Source organism: Myxocyprinus asiaticus, chromosome 19 (assembly GCF_019703515.2).
Source record: "Myxocyprinus asiaticus isolate MX2 ecotype Aquarium Trade chromosome 19, UBuf_Myxa_2, whole genome shotgun sequence".
In the NCBI taxonomy this organism is placed as follows: Eukaryota; Metazoa; Chordata; class Actinopteri; order Cypriniformes; family Catostomidae; genus Myxocyprinus; species Myxocyprinus asiaticus.
Genome location: NC_059362.1, coordinates 4,119,467 through 4,141,279, shown reverse-complemented (window position 1 = coordinate 4,141,279; position 21,813 = coordinate 4,119,467). Strand labels below are relative to the sequence as shown.

Below are 21,813 nucleotides of genomic sequence, written 5' to 3'. Positions count from 1 at the left end.
AATTTACATTATATTTAAGAACCATATTTTAACCACAAGAGAGACCCAGCGTGTGCCCGACAGAGACTGAACAGCAGCCAGAGAAAATAAAAGTTTTGAGATTTTAAACTTCAGCAAATTAAACTTCAGCATTAAATTTATTTTACATCTGTATCCATAATGTCTAATAATGCACTAGATATGCGTGCAAGATTTCTTGCCAGTAAAGCGTGATATGAATTGAATCTGCCCATTTGATCTTAAAAAAGTCTGCTGGAAAACGGCAGAAGATTTTGCCCAACTTTTTTACAGCATGTCCACTGATTTGATAGCATGTTATCCATATACCCAGGAGCGGACTGAGACTAAAAATTGGCCCTGGACTTTCTGGCCCAGTGCGGCCCACCAAACCCAACCTGCAACACACCACACCATAACACACATGCTCAATGATTTCATTTTCCGGCTCAATAAAATTTTTGCAAATGAGCTTGTGATTCACCGCAAATGTTAGCCAGAGGTTTGCAGCCCTTCACCGGTAGTGGTGAACCTCCAGCAAACCTTTGGCAACAATGGACAATTTGACGAAAGTTTGCAGCAAATTTGCACTGATCTCTCGGTTTTTGTAAGGGATGACAACGGCCCTACAGTGCAAAAATTGTCATAACTTTAAAACATATGAAATCACTGTAAATGTGATGAGTGGATTTTTTAGAGAAAGCACTTTATAGCTCAGACAAATAACATGTCCGAAAACTTTTTTCCCAACATCCAGATGTTAGGTTAAAATGTACATGAAAGTACAAGGGAAAGTGTGTATTTAAGGTGCTGTGACAAGTCAGCATTTCTTCCGTTTTTAAAGATCTTAATCACCTTTCAATTATTTTGCAGAAGTGCAAATAAACTATTGTCTTAGTTAATATGAGGTTGTGGAAACAACAAGTAGATTAATAATATGTTATACTGTATAAGTATACACAGGTGCATCTCAATAAATTAGAATGTCGTGGAAAAGTTTATTTATTTCAGTAATTCAACTCAAATTGTGAAACTCGTGTATTAAATAAACTCAATGCACACAGACTGAAGTAGTTTAAGTCTTTGGCTCTTTTAATTGTGATGATTTTGGCTCACATTTAACAAAAACCCACCAATTCACTATCTCAAAAAATTAGAATACATCATAAGACCAATAAAAAAAAACATTTTTAGTGAATTGTTGGCCTTCTGGAAAGTATGTTCATTTACTGTATATGTACTCAATACTTGGTAGGGGCTCCTTTTGCTTTAATTACTGCCTCAATTCGGCGTGGCATGGAGGTGATCAGTTTGTGGCACTGCTGAGGTGGTATGGAAGCCCAGGTTTCTTTGACAGTGGCCTTCAGCTCATCTGCATTTTTTGGTCTCTTGTTTCTCATTTTCCTCTTGACAATACCCCATAGATTCTCTATGGGGTTCAGGTCTGGTGAGTTTGCTGGCCAGTCAAGCACACCAACACCATGGTCATTTAACCAACTTTTGGTGCTTTTGGCAGTGTGGGCAGGTGCCAAATCCTGCTGGAAAATGAAATCAGCATCTTTAAAAAGCTGGTCAGCAGAAGGAAGCATGAAGTGCTCCAAAATTTCTTGGTAAACGGGTGCAGTGACTTTGGTTTTCAAAAAACACAATGGACTAACACCAGCAGATGACATTGCACCCCAAATCATCACAGACTGTGGAAACTTAACACTGGACTTCAAGCAACTTGGGCTATGAGCTTCTCCACCCTTCCTCCAGACTCTAGGACCTTGGTTTCCAAATGAAATACAAAACTTGCTCTCATCTGAAAAGAGGACTTTGGAACACTGGGCAACAGTCCAGTTCTTCTTCTCCTTAGCCCAGGTAAGACGCCTCTGACGTTGTCTGTGGTTCAGGAGTGGCTTAACAAGAGGAATACGACAACTGTAGCCAAATTCCTTGACATGTCTGTGTGTGGTGGCTCTTGATGCCTTGACCCCAGCCTCAGTCCATTCCTTGTGAAGTTCACCCAAATTCTTGAATCGATTTTGCTTGACAATCGTAAGGCTGCGGTTCTCTCGGTTGGTTGTGCATCTTTTTCTTCCACACTATTTCCTTCCACTTAACTTTCTGTTAACATGCTAGGATACAGCACTCTGTGAACAGCCAGCTTCTTTGGCAATGAATGTTTGTGGCTTACCCTCCTTGTGAAGGGTGTCAATGATTGTCTTCTGGACAACTGTCAGATCAGCAGTCTTCCCCATGATTGTGTAGCCTAGTGAACCAAACTGAGAGACCATTTTGAAGGCTCAGGAAACCTTTGCAGGTGTTTTGAATTGATTAGCTGATTGGCATGTCAAAATATTCTAATTTTTTGAGATAGTGAATTGGTGGGTTTTTGTTAAATGTGAGCCAAAATCATCACAATTAAAAGAACCAAAGACTTAAACTACTTCAGTCTGTGTGCATTGAATTTATTTAATACACGAGTTTCACAATTTGAGTTGAATTACTGAAATAAATGAACTTTTCCACGACATTCTAATTTATTGAGATGCACCTGTATATATATATATTAGCTACACAAGATCATAAAATGTTGTTTAAAATAGTTAGATGATGAAAATGTCACACAGCAGGTAGTCTCAGCTATAGACGGCACGCCCACAGTCTGTGTACTAACCGTCTGATGCTCATAGCACACAAAATTGGAAACGCTTTCTCAGTTCAGTCAGACCAAATCTGATTGGCTGACTTCTACAGGATTTCCGAGAGCCTAGTTTGCGCTGGTCTGGGTGGAAGCACGAGTCGAGTTCACAAGGTTTCATGTTGGTACAATGAGCGATTTTGAGGACTAAATAATCACAGAATTTACCCAAGTTTGCCAGGTTAGTCACATCAACTTGAGGCACACAGCAGAAAGTAAAGCGGATATCCATGAGTAGAGCTGCATATTTCGCTTTGTTTACTTAGTTATGTCTGTGAAATACTCTGTAATGAGGTTCTGTGCTGTACTTACACTTGTTACACATTTTCTGCTATTTTCCTGTGTGTTTTCTGTGCAATCGCTTGCGGAGACTTGCGCGCCATTATATAAATTATTTTCCCACGCTGGTCTTTTATTATGTTATGAGCCGTTTCCGATAACCCCGCTCTAAACATCACATAATGACAAACCCGACTGTGACTGGTCGCTTTACATGTCAGTTAGATGGCTTTTCCTGCCTAAGTGGGCAGTTCTTTGCCAGTGTTAGCTGCAATAGACTTAAAGGTTAAAGGTCTCGCTAAGCAAGACTACACAGCAGCACACTGATGACAATGCTTAAAACTTCATGTCAATTATTCACATAACTATGCTTACAAAAATAAAATAAAATAAATGAAAAAGTTGGCCAGAATATGTACATATATAAATATTACAAAATATATAAAAATATATGTAACAAAATAAACATACCTCTTAAAGTGTAGAATTTTGCAGATTAATTGCTCATATTTTCACTCTAAGTGAGTTTGTTGCATCTTTATATCTGCGGTGTTTTAATTCCTTCCCCAGATTATTCTTGAGAAACATTGAAAAGCCCAATGCTTTGACAAGTGCTGTTTCTGCTATCCTTTAAACAAAGTAAGCCTCAAAGACTCAAACAGCCACAAAGTAATATTTTTCATGACTTATTTTCTGCATTTTTATCAGGTGTGAGCATTATTCAGCAACCGCACTTCAGCTCCCTGTGGTATGAATAAATTATGCAAATGACTATGTACTGCTCATAGCTTTACTGTTTGCAGATTTTATATATGCTGCTGTTATTGTATTTGTTGTAACTTGCAGTTATTTGTCATTTTGTGATTATTCAGAGCTCATCTTATAATTAATATGTTGTCTTTGGTTGTCACCATTATTGCGATTAGTATGTGAAATAATGAGGTCCACGTGAGGTACGGAGTGAATGCGCACATACGGAAATGCGCTGCGATGTGTAAATAATTTAAAAATAAAGGTAATTTCAGTTTTTCAAAATAAAAGCCACTGTATTGGCTTTTCCTTACAGAGTTTGTTGAATATTCACTCTGTAATGGGGTCCGCGTGGGCATGTTGGAGCCCAGGGCGACCGCACATATGACGGGCTGGTACTTGCGCAGCTACTGGCCGGCCCAAATTACCCAGCGGCCCACAGGGAAAATGCCCGGTGCTCCCGACGGCCAGACTGCCTCTGCATATACCTTATACTTGTAAAAATATGTCTAATTAACTCTATCTGCAAAAAAAAAACATTTTAATATGTACATATTTAACCCTTCCATGGTCTTAACAATAAAGTCCCTACTATGAACCTACAGGGTCAAATTGACCCATTTTTAATCTTCAATTTCAAAAGCTTGTAATAAAGGCTCTGTTTGCTCTCTCTCTCTACTTTTTGTCTTAAATCGTTTCTCTAAGTGACAGTAAACACTAGAATTTTTTTTCTCTTTCACCTTCTACTACAACATACAGATCTGAAAAGCAGGGGGCGCCCCAACATGGTTTGTGACTCCACCCATAGATATCCAGTCTTTTTTGGGAAGCCCCGTCCTTACCCCATGTGGAATATCACGGCCTCTGAATGGACTACACGTGATCTTGGTGTCATTTGAATGCTAAGAACCTCAGGTTTGCAAAGATGTATAACCTTTCAATAGTCAGCAACATTCAAACGATGATTTGTTTATTATACTTTTTTTGCTGAACTGCTTTTTTTTCTGGACATTTGAGACATAATAGTGGATTATGTACCCAGACAAGCTTAGAGACAAGTAAAAATAGACTAATTTTGTAGAAAACAACCTAAGGTAAGAGTTGATATAGAGTTTGTGGCTATTTGGGGCTTGCAGAAGCAGTGATCGGAGCAGACGAAAAAAAATTTTATTCACTTTTTTTTTTATTCACAATTTCACTTTGAAGTTCTTTTGATGGTTATTTGAACAAAATAATCCAATAACTAAGAAATTTAATTTGCATATTTATCCTGTTTTTTTTAAAGGTGTTTATATGTTTATTATATCTCATTTGAACATGTCGAAAATTTAATAAACATATAATGAACACTGAATTAACAGTCAAATATCTTTTGAACAAATTAATATAAAAAAAAAATCTTGTGTTTGCATTTGTGTCTGTTGTCAGTGAGTGTTTGTGGGTGTCTGTGTGCATGTACTTATGTGTTGTGCATTGTGGAGGGGTGTGTGTGTGTAAAATTCTGAGTATGAGTGTACTTATAATAACATTTGGAACTTTTCAAGCATTTTATGGTGAGACTTCTAAAAAAGGCTGGATGTCTATGGGTGGAGTCACAAACCACATTCGAACCCCCAACCTTTCAGATCTGTATAGTGTGATAGAAGTTGATAGAGAAAAAAATATTTTCTCTAGTGTTTGCTGCCATCTAGTGGAATGATCTAAGACTAAAAGAAGGGAGATCAAGCAAACAGAGACTTTTCACAAGCTTTTTTAACAAGATTTTTGAAGTTGTGTTACCCCTGCCTTTCAGATCTGTATATTGTGATAGAAGGTAAAAGAGAAAAAAAAAAACTCTAGTGTCTCTGCCACCTAGAGGAACGATTTAAGACCAAAAGTAAAGAAAGAGAGAGCGAACAGCATTTATTACAAGCTTTTGAAACTGAAGATAAAAAAATGGTCAATTTGATCCTGTGATACAAAGTAGGGTATTTTTTATTTTTTGTATTTTTTTGTAGCTTTGTTTATAAATACATGAAATAAAAATAAATGACATTGCCAGGTTCAGATCACCTCTGTGGAGGATGTCATGAAGTTTCTGGCCGAAAACTTAAAGATAAGTTGATGTAAATCAGTGTTAAAAATGCAAAAGGGTCAAACTGACCCATAAAACCATGGAAGGGTTAAATAATTAAAATATATTATGACTATCCAGTTTCTTGCTTGTTCTTTGAGACAAAGTATAAAGTAAATATATTTATGATTGTATTTTTAAAATGTTTGCTGTAATGTACAATGTACCCTGATTAATCGCGATTAATCACAGAAAACTGTGCGATTAATTAGTTTTAAAAAATGTAATGGATTCACAGCTCTAAATAAAATAATAATGAAAACGGCAGACCAAATCAGTCACAAGACAGCCAGGCCACTAGGATTTCTCCTAATGCTCCCAATGGCCAATCAGGACCTGGATCTCACTAATGCCTCAAACTATGCTCAGATTTATGAACATTTCTCATTAAATTCTTCAGAGAACAAATTATCTAAGGTCTAGGTAGTCAGCTCACTTGGTTTTGAGTCGAAGCGCGTGAGTGTGTGTGTTTGTGTGTGGTGAAAAGTGTTCATACAGGGAATCGGACTGATGTCACGTCTTTTTTGGTGGCTTCAACCATGAAGTCCATCCAGAAGTCCACCAGCTCTTGTTTAGGGGCCTGTGAATCTGTGCTGGGTTTCCTAAAGTGCTTATAGATCAGGATGGTTTCCACCAGTGAGCGCAGATACCTGAAATATACAACATAAACACTTCAATGAACTTAGTGCACTCCAACGTTATTCTGTGATGACATTCTGCTATATTTTGGTCTCTAGATATGGGTGGCCCCTTTTCTTTGCAAGTCTATGCGATTTCTTCCCCTTCCAATTTCAATTGCTTACTGATAATCTTCCCCACGCTGTAGCGATCCAATCTCAGTTGCAGTTGTGTTGTTGAAACTTGCCACATTTTAATACGTCACATGACAATCGAGAACCAATGGTCTTAAAACACGGGCATAACAAATTTCTGTGTAAATTGTTCATAGAACCATTCTTTAGCCTTTTGTTTTTTATTATTGTACACAAGGACGAATGAGACTTTTTGGTGAACTATTCAATTAATACTTAGGGTTAGCAAACACAACACTTATAAACTGTACATTTGTAGCATGTTCTTATAATTGATGTGTGTAAAACATGAATGTGTGCACATACCAGATGGGAGCTTTAATTTTGAAGAGTTTTTCAGAGGCCTGGATGACGCGTGTGTTGTCACAAGCGAGAATACTTGCACCAAGAAAGAAGCCCACATCCCAATAACTCTGGAGCTTATCCAGACTGCCCTTCTTCCCCAACAGACTGCTTAACTTTACACCTACACAACACATGCAATTGAAGATATTTGAACGGCATTTAAAGAGACTTAAAGGAAATGGCTTTAAAGTAGACATGAAATCAAAACAGATCCTACTTACTTTGTTAATACATGTTTGTAATCTTATTGTGAATGTTTCATCATTGCACATTATTGTAAGGAAAAAAGAATGTGTCGTAATCTTTCATCAAAATAATAAATTCATTTTTGGCTGACATCACCTAGGCCAGCAAGGATGTTAACCAACAGTCAAATGGAAATGTAGTCATTGTTTTAGGTTACTGTCCTAGGTAATTCAGCATTTCTAAAATATATCCAAAATAGTAACCACAGGAATTTAACTCCACTTAATGTTAAGTAAGGGATAATATTTGAGGATGATCGATAGTGGATTTTGCCAATAACAACAACAAAGGTGGCAGAAAAGGCAGATAATCCTATGCTGGGCGCGTCCGTGGATGCGACACAACGGCTTGAGGCTGTCTCACTGAACTCATCGTCAAGAATGCTCTAAATTATTTATTTGTGTTGATGGCAGTAGTAGCGCAAGCGTGTGCAGCACATAATAGAACGAGACAGACGTTTATTGTCAGCACGACCAAATCACCAAATTGTTAATCACAAAAACAAAACAGAAATTAATCAAAATAAACGATACTTCCAAAAAAACAACTATCGGTACCGATTAATCTGTAAAACCGTTATACTGTCTAATATACAGTCAGACTGTCGTTACTGCAAACACGAAGCGGAGCGGATAGTGGCCGGCTGACTGTACATTATCCCACTTATTAAATGGCTACCTACCGATTAAATGCATAAAATGACATGAAATATAGATTTGCTTTGACATTACGCTATTATGTAAGAAGTGGAAAAAGTCTCTTGAAACAGATGAATTCCACCTTCTGTTTGCATTCTGTTGGTGTTTTTTATTGCAAAAATGACCTACTGACTGCTCATTATCTGACTTATTGTAAGACTACTTGCCAAATACATCAAAAAATTGATGTGAAACATTGATCTAAGTTTGAATTATTTTATAATCTTACTTAGGAGATTATAAGTATGAAAGAAGTATGAAAAATGACTCGTCAACCCTGTATGACAATTCTGATTTTGAAGTATCAGACGGCTAGATAGCACGATTTACCAATCAAGTGCCGCAGACAGCCACGTAATAATGTAATATCACATATAACTGGTCTGGCTACATTCTTGTATGGCCAGTTTTCACAATCCAATCAATTAGCAATGGATAAAATAAAGTTTTGAATTTTACTTGGAAATATGTCACATTATGGACGTAAAATGGGTTAAGAATGCCGTTTCATGTTGTCTTTAGTCACCCAAAAATTATTATAGCTTGGCCAAAAATGAAAAATCAAACGCACCTACTTTACGCAGCTCAAAGGAGGATTCAAACTGTTGCCCTGCAGCCAATAACAGCACAGCATAGTTTATTCCAGAGTGTAGCGTGGGCTCCGATTCAAAACCTTTCCTGAACCTGCAGACAGAATGCACAAACACATTCTTCAAGCAAAACATTTCACCAAAAGAAATTTGTTAGGTTTTTCTTTATGCAAAATATTTTTTATGAGCTGGGCATGTTTGGTGAGATTTTCCCTCATGTTCTCTCACCAGTGTATGCCCTGATCTCTGCTGTCTGTGTCGGTGAAATGAGAGTCCAGGAATATGTCCTTATAGATTCGGCCCACCAGACAATAAATATCAGATGCCACCTGTTCATCTGAATTCACCAATGGCAACATGATGTCCAGAGCTTTTTGCCTGTCTCCTGGGAGATTTCTCCTGCAGTGACAGACCAAAACAGAGACAAATGTTAATGTACATGTTAGAGGTAAAGTGTGTCATTTTTTTTAATGATAAAATACATTCTCCTATCCCAGCTTAATATGCAGTGTCAAGTATAAGCAAGCAATTCGTTGGTTGATTTCCCCAAAAAGTGTGAACACTGTGACTCTGTGGCACTATCAAAACATTACTCTTTTTGTTTGTGCATCCCGACTAGTCAGACATAGCAAGATTGGCTCAACCAATGTCATTAATCTGGGTCAGAAAAGTACAGTGACAAGAAAACATATGTAAACCCTTTGGAATTAGCTGGTTTTCTGCATTATTTGGTTATAAAATTTGACCTCATCTTCACCAAAGTCACAAGTATAGACAAACACAATGTGCTTAAAGGTATAGTCCACCCCAAAATGAAAATTCTCTCATCATTTACTCACCCTTATGCCATCCCGAATGTGTTTGACTTTCTTTCTTCAGCAGAACACAAATGAAGATTTTTTCAGCTCTTTTGTTCTATACAATGCAAGTGAATGGGTGCCAAAATTTTGAAACTCCAAAAATCACATAGGCCAGCATAAAGGTAATCAATATGACTCCAGTGGTTAAATCAATGTCAAAGAAGCAATTTGATAGGTGAGGGTGAGAAACAGATCAATATTTTTGTCAATTTTTACTATAAATTCTCCCCCCGTTCAGTCAATCTCCACTTTAACATTCATTTTCACATTCTTCATCTTGTTTTTGGTGATTCACATTCATCATGCATATGCCCCGTACTGGGCAGGGAGAATAATTTCAAGCAAATAAATTAAATATTGATAAATTGACTTAAATATTGATATGTTTCTCACCCACACCTATCATATCACTTCTGAAGATATGGATTTAACCACTGGAGTCATATGGATTACTTTTATGCTGACTTTATGTGATTTCTGGAGCAGCAAAATTTTGGCACCTGTTCACTTGAATTTTATGGACCTACAGAGCTGAAATATTCTTCTAAAAATCTTAATTTGTGTTCTCCAGAAGAAAGAAAGTCATACACATCTGGGATGGCATGAGGGTGAGTAAATGATGAGAGAATTGTGAACTATTCCTTTAAGCTATGTCTTTATTGAACATGTCCCATTAAACATTCTTAGGATGTCTTGTATGAACGGCTCTCTTGAGGTCATTCTACAGCATCTCTATTGGGTTAAGATCTGGGTTCTGACTGGGTCACTCCAAAAGGTGGATTTTCTTTTTTTGAAGCCATTCTGTAGTGGATTTACTTTGATATTTAGGGTCATTGTCCTGCTGCATCACACAACTTCTACTGAGCATCAGCTGGCACACAGCAACCCTGATATTATCCGGTAGGATATCTTGATAAACTTGGGAATTCATTTTTCTCTCGATGATGTCAAGTGGTCCAGGCCCCGAAGCAGCCCCAAATCATGATGCTCCCTTCACCGTACTTCACTGTTGGGATGATGTTTTCATGTTGGCATGTGGTGCCATTTTTACACCATACGTAGTGCTGCGTGTTCAAACAATTCAACCTTAGTTTCATCAGTCCACAAAACATTTTCCCATTAGCGTTGAGGAGTGTCATTAGCCTAGTTTCCATCCAATTGTTATCGACAAAGTGAAAATGCGTAAAAAAAATTTGCGAAATTTGCCGCCTTCTGCCCGTTACCATTTAAATGGCCTTTTATCAATAAAATTGGTGTGCGTGATGACGTCATGCCTAGAACACTTTGTCGCATAAGTTTTGGTTTATCGGAAAAGAAATCTGCCCGTAAGCCTTTTCCATACAGGAAAATTCCATACAGTGTGTTTATCGCTAATTCGCCTCCCAGATGTCCCTAATTTTTTTCCTCCGAAGTTTTAGTAAAATGGGGAGAGTATTGAGACAATTCATTGAAATTAGCCAGCTAACTGTCATTTTAATTTCACAAATAAAAGCAATCAGAAGAGGAGGAATTGCAATCAAAAGGGAGCTGTTGCCCTTCTGATAGGACTGTAATATTGGTCCTGCGGCTATATTACAGTCTATATTATTGTTGCGCCTATCGTAGGTTGACACCGGTTCCGACCCGAAAGCGAATCGTCATGGCCCTGTTCAAGCTGGCAACCTGCACCAAGTAGTGGGGGAAACTTTCGGTCTTAGTATAAGGACCATCCATCCATGTGTATATGCTGTGTGCACAACTATTAAAGAAAAATTGATGCGGTGTAATATCAGGGCTTACATATAATACATTCCTGATATTCAATATGCTATTTTGAACAATCATCTAAAGCATGGCCATCACAACTGCATTATGTCCCGCATATTTGTCCAGCAACTTTTAATGACCAACTGAACTTGATTGTCATCTAAAATTAATTTTAGTGTCATAATGCAATTTACATTTTCTGAAGAAGCTCAGCAAATGTGATCCGAGGTAAAGAGGGTTAGATTTAAAATATTTAAAAGTTTTAAAATGTTCAAAAGCTAGTTTTCTGAAAGTGAACTCAGCATTGGACAAGTAGTTCTGATAGTTCTTGAAAAAAGTCTAGAACATTCTGATAATGTAATTCAGCCGATTTTTTTTTGTCAACAGAACAGGGTAAAGCTAATTTAAGTTTGTGTAAAGAAAAGGCATATATAGGTCTAAAAATATATCTTTTTTCATTTGGTAATTTATTTTTTTAATTTAATGCTTTCTTCGTTTGGTAATTTATTTAATTTCATACAGGGAATTTTGCTGGCATTTTTTCAAAAGTAAAATAAACAATAATTTTATAGAATTGGGCCATGTTAGTGTTCCAAAAAAAGCACACTGATGTTTTTCTCCTAGTATTGTGCATTTATTTTTTATTTAAAACATCTTTGTGCACAGAAATTATAAGTTTTTTGTATTGTGGGCTAATTCCGTGACTGCCGTCTATTATTTTGAATGGTGTGGAAAAGCAACTTTAATAAATAAACAAATGGATTAAATTAATCGCAAAGAGTGGCCATTCATTTGTTCTCCGTGCACTTGTCGATGTGCACGATACGAGATATTTGTGTTGGCACTCCTGGAAGTGTCATGTTTGCAGCATCGGATCTATATGCTGTTAAGATCAATTCATAATCACGTACAATAAATTGGCTTTCAAGGATGTATACTGTCGTCAAGATTAACACAGGCTAACGATTGGGGTAAACTCTGTCATGTGACACTAAATTTTTACGTTAATGCCAATTTTCTCAACAAAAAGTGTTTCCAAACATTTAAGTATCGACATAGAGTTTATGTGCAAGAGTTAAACGAAAAAACATTATGTCGACACTTGTGAAATTTTAGCACCAGCTTTATTTTGATGCGCTAAAACTTTTTTCGCAAAAAATCCTTGGATGGAAACATAGTTATAGTGGTCTTTGGCAAACTTCAGGTGTGCAACAATGATTTTATTGGAAAGCAACGACTTACTTCATGGTGTCCTGCCATGGACACCATGGCTGTTTCATGTTTTTTGTATAGTAGACTCATGAACAGAGATGTTAACCAGTTCCAATGATTATTTCAAGTCTTTAGCTGTCACTGTAGTTTCCTTTTTTACCTCGTTGAGCATTCTGTGGTGTGCCCTTTGTGTCATCTTGGCTGGACGGCCACTTCTAGGGTGAGTAGCCACAGTACTAAATCATCTCCATTTGTAGACAATTTGTCTAACTGTGCACAGATGAATATCTAAGCTCTTCAATATAACTTTGTAACCCTTTCCAGCTTTATGCAAAGCAACTAGAACTAGGGCTGGGTTAATATCTTCATTTGAACAATGTCATATCGAATGAGTAGTATAGTGGCACAGAAGTCCAGGGCAGAAATCCTTTCACTGCATGTTTAGAGTAAAAGTTTGACTCATTCTGTGTAATGTGTGTCCAAAGATGAGATCCACGCAATCCATCTGCCAGTGAATAATGTCTCTTATAATAATATGCTTTCTGTTCTTTACAGTCAGTTGTGGATCAAAAACAAAACAAAAAAGAAACATTTAATTCTAATAAAGAGGAAGCCATGCGACTCCACTCCTGTTAATGTGCACTCAACCAAAACACTTTTGTGAGACGCTCACTGAACTACTGCTTTTCTTAAAGAGACAGTACAGTTTTAGCATGTGTTACACATCAGTGTAAGGTATACTTGTAAATAGTACAAATTATGCATGTAAACAATAAACATGTAACATTATATATAGAGTTATATATATATATATATATGGTCAGACAAATTATGTGGCACTGAAACTTGCCACGTTGTGCCTTGAAACTCACTTCAAACCTGGTAAGGACACGGTGTAAGATGTTCGGTCTCACCTGTTGAGGGCAAAGGCGTAGTGGAACTTTATATGAGGATGTGCTACAGGGTCAAAGGTCGGCAGTTTTTCCAGTGTTTCAACTAACTTCACAATCGATTCATAATCCTACAGACCCACAAATAAGCAAAAACAAACACAATTTACATAACTCTAATAGACATTATAATATATCATAAAGTGCTAAATATGTTATTATTGTGGTTCTTGATGAACGTAAAACAATTCAGAATGTAAACTGAGTGCAGACAATCGGCTTGTTTTATATCCGCTTCATAATTACATGCTGACAAAATTATACAAGAGAAAATCTTTGAATGAATAATTCTGTAGTAAGAGTGCATGTAGTACATTTTACTCTAAACAATTTGTAAATAACAAAACAATTGCACATGCAATTTAATGATTGCTGCATGTAAAATGTATAACTGCTTAATGCCTCATTCAAATGAAAGCACTAAAATATTCATGACATACTCTTAAGAATCACAAACAGCTGCACAGTATGTCAGTAACAACAGCAACATAAACAATTCTTCAGACTTTTGTCATTTATTTTTTCCTAAAGTGGACTGTTGAGCTCATAAATAAAATTTTATAAATGTAAATAAAGCTGCACACACACTCTGCTTATGTGTCAATCGTGTAAACAAGCTTCACATGTATGCACCAAGGAGAGATTTATAGTGAATAAGTACTTTAATTTTGATATGTTTCTCACCCAGAACCAGTCATGAAAAACACAACACACGTCCATCAAAATATCTTCGTTTGTGATCCGCCGAAGAAATTCTTTCGAGTTTAAGATGGCATAACGGTAAACAATGAGAGAATAATCATTTGTGTGGGAACTATTCCTTTAAAACATCTCCTTTTGTGTTAAGCATAAGAGAAAGTTATACAGGTTTGGAACGACATAAGGGTGAGAACTATTTCTTTAAAGATACAGTAGCAAAAACAGCTGTTTGGCTCAGAAAAACAGTGGAGAATGATAATGAAAAACTAAATTGTGACTGCCCAGGTGTGTCAAAGTTAGCCGGACAGAGCTGAAAACCAGTGAGCCATTTTTTGTATTGTCTAATCAATGCATTACTCGTCTGCCACAATAATGATCTGAATTAATGTATTTATTATATATTGTATATTTATAATTATTTAAAATAATATATTCATAATAATCTTTACTTGAGGGCTTTCTCAGCAAATACTGAAATGAGATGAATTTGATTGAGTAATCATCATGTATTTCATTGAATCACAAATTTTAATGGATTGACGCCCTAGTATTTGATCGAATGCCTGGTCTTATACACAATGTGTAAATAATGGTCCTGAGATATCTCACCAGTCTCTGTGACAGCTGTAGACTTTGTAAACAGCAAACAAAAATGTGTCCGCACACCGCGGACATTGACGCTTTTCACTTGTCAAATCTTTTGCTCATTCTCAGTGTTGTATTTGAAGCGGATCATTGAAGCTATGATTCATAATGTTTGTCAGCTGAGGGTGCTATTGTGCCACTGTTGAATTTGACAGCCACAAGAACAAACAATGCTGCTCTTTTGCTCAGTTTTGGTCTCAAAATGATCTTTGGAGGGCGGGGTTTTGGAATGAGGGGGCATGGCTAATTCAGCGAGTATTGACACTGACTACCACCCCTGGAGTCGCAAGTTCGAATCCAGGGCGTGCTGAGTGACTCCAGCCAGGTCTCCTAAGCAACCAAATTGGCCCGGTTGCTAGGGAGGGTAGAGTCACATTGGGTAACCTCCTCGTAGTCGCTATTAGTGGTTCTTGCTCTCAATGGGGCGGGTGGTAAGTTGTGCGTGGATCACGGAGAGTAGCATGAGCCTCCACATGCTGTGAGTCTCCGCGGTATGATGCACTATGAACCACGTGATAAGATGCATGGATTGAATGTCTCAGAAGTGGAGGCAACTGAGACTTGTCCTCCACCACCCGGATTGAGGTGAGTTACCGCACCACCACGAGGACCTACTAAGTAGTGGGAATTGGGCATTCCAAATTGGGGATATAATAAATAAATAAATAAAAATCACTTACAGCACCTTTAATTGTGTCCCACATTTTGCACGCAACCCTGTTACCCACTATGACATACCTTTATGTTATTAGAAACCTTCAACATAGGATTTTATCAATAAGTTTATTCAATTTTTATGTTTATTGAGTGTTTATTGCTAGAAAATAATGAAATCACACAAATCAGGGTTGTAAAATGTATTTAGACCCAAATATATCCCAAATTTATTCAACATGGTTGAAAAATGGCACATCTCATAAATAAATATAAAATAAATTAAAAACAGCTCATATAATGTGTTGTTTGACCTCCTGAAGTGGATAAACATGATTTTATAAAAATTAACCACTTCCTTTCACTAATACTTTGCAGAAAAAAATAACATGCCCAATTTTGTACCTTAATTGTGGAAACTGGCACCAATAAAATGCTTCTTAGGCTGTTTGTCCGATTTGCTCGAAATTTTGCATGTATCATCTACTGACCGTTCTGACAATTTATTTATTTTTTTTGTTTTTTTTTATCCGTCAAATCGTTTTGAAGATAGAAGTTAATTAATTATTTGGGTGTGGCCCTAATTTACTCAATTGCCTATATCTTCTGAACGCAAAGTCCAAACTTTACGAAACTTGGAATACTTTGATATCAGAACATTGAGGATGCATGCAAAGTTTTGTCCAATTTCACCAATTGGGGGCGCTTGTAGAATATTTTTATAAAGTTGAGTATAAATTAATCAAGTATAATCAATGTTAATATAGCCATTTTATTCTACAATTGTTTCTGGTGGTCAAGCATGAGACTTGCTGTGTCTGTGGAATGTGGGTACCCTCGCATATGGTAAACTGATTCTCCTGTGTTAACGCTAAAGAAAATATGGTGAAGTCTCTCCACAGTGGTGTCCAGTGACACACATGGAATATATTAGCCACTCCTTGGTAGATCATATGAATTTAATCGGGGGCAAACCCATTTTCTGGAGTTGTGCTTGGAGCAACTCTGCTTTTTATCTCTGAAAATAAAGTCTATCTTCTGGGATCAAAACCCCAAGACTTCAAGGGTGATGTTTCACAGAGGTGGCAGAAGCCACGACAAATTGGCACCCCAGATGGGACAGGAAAGGAGCAGAAGAGGGTCTTCCACAGTGGGCTGGCTTGACAAACAACACAAAATAGGTGGCCCCCTGAAAGGTAAGCATTCTTTGCTTATAATTAGTTTGTGTTGCTTGCCAGAGTTTGCCGTGGTGGTAAGGACACTCAAAAAGCTTCACCAAATTTAAAGAATAAAAAGACTAAAAGGTTTTTTGATTCCAGAAGAAATAATTGCATGTAATGATCTGTTTTTACTGTGAAGAGAGCCTAGATGAATAACAGTAAATGAAAGCAGATAAAGTTTAAAGAAGACAGGTAGGCAAAATGCTGCAGGGCATTGCTTTTCACTGTGTTGAGGAAGTGTATCAGTGAGAGCAGACTGACAGGGAGTGTAGAATAGGAAAAGTGTATGTGTAAAAGTCCTGTGGATACCTCTCTGTTGTATTGAAGAAGTGAATCACAGAGGCCAAAAGGGTAGGAAAAAATCCTACTAAATACGCTTTTCATCGTGTCGAGGAAGTGAATCGGCGAGAAGGGCTGTTTGGTAGATCACCTGAGAGGTGGTAGAATAGTTGCGTTTTAGAATTTTATAGTATTTTTTGAGAGCTCACTGTTTATAAAGGCCTTGTGTTTGTAAAAAGTGTGAAAGTTTCTGTGTCTGTGAGAGTGTTTGTGTCTGTGTTTGAAAGTATGTGAAGTGTGACTGAAGTGCGATTGCGCATGGAAGTGTATGACTGAATACAAATATGAGCCCAGTAGAGGGACTGGAATGTATGATGTGTCCTTAAAATAAAAGGAACACAGACTGTATGTTATATGAGTCCTATAAATAAGAAGACAAGTGTGAATTTGAATGAAATATGAGCCCTAAAAATAAAAATAAAAATGAAAGGGATATGATGAATTGAGTAAATGTTGTCTAATAAAAAGGTTTTATTAAAAGAAGGTTTGTCTTTTATATGTTGAATGGATGTTGGGAATGAAAGCCTGTCTCTTGTGAAAATTTGGAAAGGAATTTCCTTTGTTAACAGAGAAAACTAAAAAATGTAAAAGATATTGGCTTTGTAGGTTGTTTGGCCATTCTTCAAATTGTAGAATTTGTGATCCAGATAGAGAGACTCAGCCTTTGCTGCATAACTAATGAGGAGTATTTATGCAATTTACAGCAATGAAAATCTATTTAGGTCTATTTTCAACCTTCCATTAATATATGAGGCAGAAGAGATCTGATGATTAGAGGCAAAGAGGGCACTTAAAAATTATTCTGGTTGTATAGTGGAGTTAAAACCAATGATAAAAAAAAAAGAAAAAAAAAGAAAAATATATATATATATATATATATATATATATATATATATATATATATATATATATATATATATATATATATATAGAAGGGTAAATATAATACAGTATAAACTGACAATAGGAAAAATAATAAAAACAGTAAGACAACAAAAAAAACAAAAACAAAAACAAAAATGTGCATGAAAGCAAAAAGTTAATTCTTAGCTGGCTGGACAAAATTTAGTCTTGGGCTGTTCTTTTCATGCCATGAAGGAAGCCTGATGTAAGATTAACTAAACTGAGAGAGTGCAGCTGTTGTTGGACGTGTGCCAGATCATACCTCCTAAACTAGGCTGTAGCATAGAAATGTATTTGACTTCATACAGATAATTTATACATTCAAGTGGTATAACTGTGCTTAGAGTTAAAGTTCATATCACAGTGACAGGTAAGAATATTGACATTATAAAGAACTATAAAGTGATTGAATTCCATTTGGGAAATCACATTATCTGGACAAACAATAAAGCTTTGAGTCCAGTGTATTGCAATAACCTAAAGTCAACTAAGTAATTGAATTTTAAACAAATACTGTATTTAAGATAAGTGTTGTTATATTACATAAGGTATAATTATGGCGAACACTCCAGTGGAAATACTAAAATCTAGAAATTCACTGTGTAAATAAACGATTGATAAAATCTCAAAGAAATGAGAATGTATTAAAAAAGTGAAGGTGAAAGAAATAAAGATTCAGCTAATCTAAGAAAAAGCAGCTGTTATTGTGATTTGGCACTATTTGGATGCAGAGTGATCCTAAAAGTAAATTGACAACATAGGAAATTTGTACATGTATGTGGCATAATAATTATTAAAGTGCATGTAAATTGGTTTATAAATAAATGAAAATAATTGAATTTCCTTTGGAAGATCATATTATTTGAACAAATAAAAACTGATCAAAAATCCATTTTGTTTTACAATTATTAATACATTTATACATTTTTCCTAAAGATAGCGTTTGTAGTATTATAGGAAAAATCATGGCAACCACTCCTGTGGACAAATTATGGATTAAAATATCCATTGTGCAGAGAACTTACAGATAAGCTCTCAAGCAAATGGCAAAAGAGAACAAAGATATGATGATAAAATGGCCAAAGGAAGGGACAATTGATGTAGCATTGTGCAAGGAAATGGAAACTTTGATAAAAATGATAAAACTAAAGATAAGAGTAAAAAAGTAAAAAGAGAGAAACAAAAAGGGGAAGAAAGAGAGAGTAGTGCTAGCACTGAAAGGAGAAAATTCTCTGAAAAATATAAGACAGGCAAGAAAAATACTGAAGGATGCAGAAAAAGAGATAAGTAAGAAAAAGAGGTCCTTGCTAAATCACCTCCATATGTGCCCTCAGAAGGTCAGTTCCTAATTCTCAAGGGAACTGTAGAAGTTTTAGGAGAAATGCAGATGGTGGGTCATGTGGAGTTAGAAAAGAAAGACAAACAAGGCTGGGACCAAAGAAGGGAAAGGATAGAAAAAAACTAGAGAAACAGAAAAATTTATATGAGACAGATAAATTGGTAAGAAACAGAAGTAGACTATTGGACAGCAAGGTAAGAAAAAGTGAAAAGGAGTCATCATTTGATGGAGGAAGGTGGGCACAGGGAAGAGAAAAAGGCTACAAACTAAAAACAAAAGTGCATCCATACCTACCTGGTATCAAATCAGACTCCTGTTAATTTGTTAGGGAGAGATGCATTATGTAAATTGGGCATGTTTTTGGGAATTGCAATAATGCTAGGAGGGCTATGGTTTTGTGTACTTCCTTCATTGAGATCACTAGTTATCAAAGCCACGGTTAAGCAAATGGAAATGATAAGATGTCAAGAAAATGGGGAAGAGAAATTAAAAAGAAGGGTGAAACTGACTAATAAGAAAATTATATTTTGTAACTTGAGTATGAAAAGTAAACCATAAATGTGAAAACTTCACATTCATGTGTCTGTTTTATGTTCTGTCTGGTCCAGTTTATGAGAGAATAACATTTTTAACAATATTCAATTAAACAATATAAAGTCTTGATATCTAAATGTAAGAACCCATGATTATTTGTTTTGTTCTTGATTTTCTATGTGTTTAAATATGTCTGGAGAACAAATTTACATGTGAGTTGCAACTTTATCGGTGTAAGCTTGATCAACCAACAAAACTAAGATAGGTAGTTTATTATTTTGTTAGGGACTGTATGGTGGACAGACTGAGTGAGATGCTGTTAGTGCCCTGAATAAACAGAGACCTATGACCCTTACTCTGTAGGGATGGCGCCTGCAGACTTTTATTGGGAGAACTCGTTTCTCTCTGTGTCTCCACTCAGACAGGGGCGCCCCGAATTTAGAAAAGATAGATAGCAGATTGTTTTAATTAAGATTAGATTTTTTTAAATTATTTTCTTGTTTTATATAAACAGTGTAGCATTGGTTGATCATGGGTACACTGAGAGCTGCCTTTGAGACTAGAATTAAAGGAAAGAAATTTAAGAAAGATTTGGATCATTTCATGTTCTCTGTTTTTTCAATTTGTTGGAAAAGTTGTGCTCTTAATATCTGTTCTTATGATCTTTATGTGTGACAACCTTACCAACATTGTGATGCTTTTTCCTTGGGGTTTTTATGTGACCAATCATGCCAGATAAAACAGAAAATAAAGTCTCAACCTCCAATAAGGAGGCAGAGCTAAGAAAACGTTGTAAACAGTTTTGCTCAGATTCTCTGATATCTAACAAAATAGAAGTTTCCTTCTTTTGGAAGTACATAAAATGGAAAATGTTATTTGTGCTAGAAATTCTGATTTGAAGATTTAAGAAATAACTGATGTATTTGACTGTAAAAATATTGATAATGCTAAAGAAAAATTGGTAATTGGTAGTAAGTGAAACCCATGGAGAAACATTAAGATTAAATTGAACATCATAAATAACTTCATATTCATGCGTCTATTCTGTGTGTGTCTTTGATACTAAGTATGTTTTACCCTTTCTTTTGTCATCACTATGTGTATGTTGTTTCACTAACTCATTCTGGAACAAGTCTCTCACCACTGCAGATGGCTGGGCCAGATGATTAATTGAGGCTGCTAATATTGCAGGAGGTAGTCCAGAGAAAAAAGACTGAGAATGATGTGGGCTTTTATCTGATTGGTCCTGCTCTCATGACTGCTGGTAATCATTACTGATTTGACATTTCAAATGTGGATTCAAATTTCTCTGGATAAGTTGATTTCAGTATTATATGAATGCTGACTGCCATCCATGGGTTCAATACCCACGTCTAAAGTGTTCTGAGGGTCTAAATTAAAATCCAGCATCTAACCGCTGATTCATTTATGTGAAGGTTAAATATTACAAACTTGATGGCAAAGTTAGAGTTACCTATTGGATTAGTTACCCCCCAAATTTTCCAGAGACTACCCTTACTTTAAAGAAAAAGGTTATTGGGTGCTACAAAGAGTTGATTGAGTGTCTTTTTCTAGTAAACTATTTCTATTTTGAGATTAATCCATGAAAGTATCACTTTAGAGGCATGTGAATTTTGGTTTTGCTATTTAACTGAATCATTTGTCAAGAAATACTGAAATTGTTTTTTTTTTTTTAAACTTATTGTTAAATGATGCTAAAACAGTAGAATATAAAAAAAATAAGAGACATGAAAAATTAAAAGGACGTAGTGTATGATATTGATCAAATATTTCAAAACGAGATTTGTCTGAAATTCCATTGTGCCACTTTACTACTATATTTTGTTTAAAATTTTTAAGTATTTTTCTGTTTGTTTAAAAAGGTGATTTGTGTTGCTTCATTAGATAGAATGAAAGTTCCTTCTCCTGAGAAAGAGTAAAAAAAGTGAGAAAGTAATCATAAGAGAGTTAATTGACATAAAAAAAAAAACATTTTAAGGGGATTATATTAGTAATAAGATGACAGGACTAAAAGATAGGTGTTGTAAATTTAAAGCTCTGCTTGAACAGAAGGCTTGAACAGAAGGCTAAAGTAAGTTGTATTGAATGAAAAGAAAATGTCGAAAAAGAAAGGTCAAGTTTGTGTTTTATTAAAGATTTGATGGTTCTTGGTTTAGGGATCACAAGGTATATGGC

The 21,813-nt window shown here is 35.9% G+C and overlaps 1 protein-coding gene across 3 annotated transcripts in view; it reads right to left on the bottom strand.

The window, feature by feature from the left end:
• LOC127409880 (mitogen-activated protein kinase kinase kinase 5-like) overlaps positions 1 to 21,813 on the bottom strand; it is a 127,522-nt gene that overhangs the window by 66,899 nt on the left and 38,810 nt on the right. For all 3 annotated transcript variants that reach the window (XR_007892049.1, XM_051644810.1, XM_051644809.1), the window contains exons 6-10: positions 13,249 to 13,355; positions 8,745 to 8,915; positions 8,498 to 8,610; positions 6,944 to 7,103; positions 6,322 to 6,475 (exon numbers count right to left, since the gene is read on the bottom strand). Coding sequence is in view for 2 of the 3 variants with exons in the window: in XM_051644810.1 (XP_051500770.1) it covers positions 6,322 to 6,475; positions 6,944 to 7,103; positions 8,498 to 8,610; positions 8,745 to 8,915; positions 13,249 to 13,355 (705 nt within the window). In the remaining variant the exon portion in view is untranslated. The remainder of the gene's footprint in view (positions 1 to 6,321; positions 6,476 to 6,943; positions 7,104 to 8,497; positions 8,611 to 8,744; positions 8,916 to 13,248; positions 13,356 to 21,813) is intronic.